The sequence below is a fragment of the Eurypyga helias genome, unplaced genomic scaffold, assembly GCF_000690775.1.
Source record: "Eurypyga helias isolate BGI_N326 unplaced genomic scaffold, ASM69077v1 scaffold30452, whole genome shotgun sequence".
In the NCBI taxonomy this organism is placed as follows: domain Eukaryota; kingdom Metazoa; phylum Chordata; class Aves; order Eurypygiformes; family Eurypygidae; genus Eurypyga; species Eurypyga helias.
In genome coordinates, this window is record NW_010237041.1 from 2,228 (window position 1) to 4,077 (window position 1,850).

A 1,850-nucleotide genomic window follows, 5' to 3' on the forward strand; every position below is an offset into this window, starting at 1 on the left:
ACCTCGCCAGGTTGGTGCCGTGGGCGCTGGAGGGGACGTGTCTCCGCGCCTGCCGGGGCGGACGTGCGTCAAGGAGGCCCAATCGTTCTCCCCGCTCGGCTGTGCTGCTCCCTGGGGATTCTCCGCCTCTGGCAGGGCAGCTCAGCCCTTTCCTGCTGCCACATAACCCTGGCTCCTTCCCCCTCAGGGTGACAGCCATGTGGGAGGACAGCAGTGGCCAGATGTTCCACGCACACTGGTTCTGCCCCGGCTCGGACACCGTCCTGGGAGCCACCTCCGACCCTCTGGAGCTCTTCTTGGTGGATGAGTGTGAGGATATGCAGCTCTCCTACATCCACGGCAAAGTCAAAGTGATCTACAAGGCGCCCTCGGAGAACTGGTCCATGGAGGTGGGTGACAGCCCAGAAAACCCCGGGCGCAGCGTGGGGAGCAGCACCGATCCCTGGGAATGCCTCTCTCCTAGCAGGGTGGGCTGGATATGGAGATCAAGATGGTGGAAGACGACGGGAGAACTTACTTCTACCAGATGTGGTACGACCAGGAATACGCTCGTTTCGAATCTCCCCCGAAAACACAACCCACGGAAGACAACAAATACAAGTGAGCGTGCGTGGGGCAGCGACTCCCGGGATCTGCTCTGCCCAAAACGGGCGGGAAGGAGCCTCTCCGCTCCCGACAGCACCGCAGCCGGCCTCGGCGGGGGTCCCCACGCTAAACCTTGTCCCTCTTTTCCAGGTTCTGCATGAGCTGCACGCGCTTGGATGAGGTCAGGCAGAAGGAGATACCCAAAGTGGCTGAGCTTCTGGAGGAAGGGGACGGGAAGATGTTCTACGCCATGGCAACCAAGAACGGGGTGCAGTACAGGGTGGGAGACGGCGTCTACCTCCTGCCGGAAGCCTTTTCCTTCAGGTGGGTGCTTGCTGTAAACGCTTCCCGGGATACTCTTTGGATGTAAAGGCTGGGGAGTGACTCCCACCTGCAGACGAAGCACCCATCACCCTCATTTCTCCAAGCTTAGCTTAAAAACAGGGATACCCCAACTTCCTTCCCTTTCTCCCCAGTATGAAACACGCCAGCCCGGCCAAGCGCCCCAAGAAGGAGGCGGTGGATGAGGAGCTGCACCCGGAGCACTACCGGAAGTACTCGGAATACATCAAGGGCAGCAACCTGGACGCCCCCGACCCTTACCGCGTGGGCCGCATCAAAGAGATCTTCTGCAACATCCGCAGCAACGGCAAACCCAACGAGGCCGACATCAAGCTGCGCATCTGCAAGTTTTACAGGTGAGCGGCGGCGCTGTCGGGGTCTGCGGGGGGTGTGGAGACCCCCACCCGGCCCCCTGAGCGAGCTGCAGGGCTTGGCCGAGGTATCCGGTGCTGGGAAAAGCTTTGCTACCTCGGGGTTGCGTGGGAGCAGCCGGGTTCGTCGAGCGTGGTCGATGCAGCCCTCCTCTCTCCGGGAAACCGGAGCGGGCACCAGCGGCTGAAGCAGGGTGTGGATGTTGCCGAAAACGATTCCCCGATCCAGGCGTTTTTTCCTTGCAGACCCGAGAACACGCACAAATCCATGAAAGCCAGTTACCATGCCGACATCAACCTCCTGTACTGGAGCGACGAGGAGACGACAGTCGACTTCTGCGCCGTGCAGGGCCGATGCACGGTGGTGTACGGGGAGGACCTGACGGAGAGCATCCAGGACTACTCTGCCGGCGGGCTTGACCGCTTCTACTTCTTGGAGGTGAGGGAATTGGGATGCCATCCAAAGGGGGGGACAGGTTGGAGAGGGGAGGCTGTGCAAACCACATGGAGTTCAACCAGGCCTTGTTCAAGGTCCTGCCAGTGGGTCAGGGC

The 1,850-nt window shown here is 61.0% G+C and overlaps 1 protein-coding gene across 1 annotated transcript in view; it reads left to right on the forward strand.

Annotated features, from left to right (window-relative positions):
- Positions 1–1,737, forward strand: part of LOC104506395 (DNA (cytosine-5)-methyltransferase 1-like) — a gene marked incomplete at both ends in the record, with an annotated part of 3,920 nt that extends 2,183 nt beyond the window's left edge. The window contains 5 exons of the mRNA XM_010147328.1: positions 77–389; positions 467–600; positions 736–909; positions 1,062–1,283; positions 1,545–1,737. Of these exons, the coding sequence (XP_010145630.1) occupies positions 77–389; positions 467–600; positions 736–909; positions 1,062–1,283; positions 1,545–1,737 (1,036 nt within the window). The remainder of the gene's footprint in view (positions 1–76; positions 390–466; positions 601–735; positions 910–1,061; positions 1,284–1,544) is intronic.
- Positions 1,738–1,850: the final 113 nt, after the last annotated feature.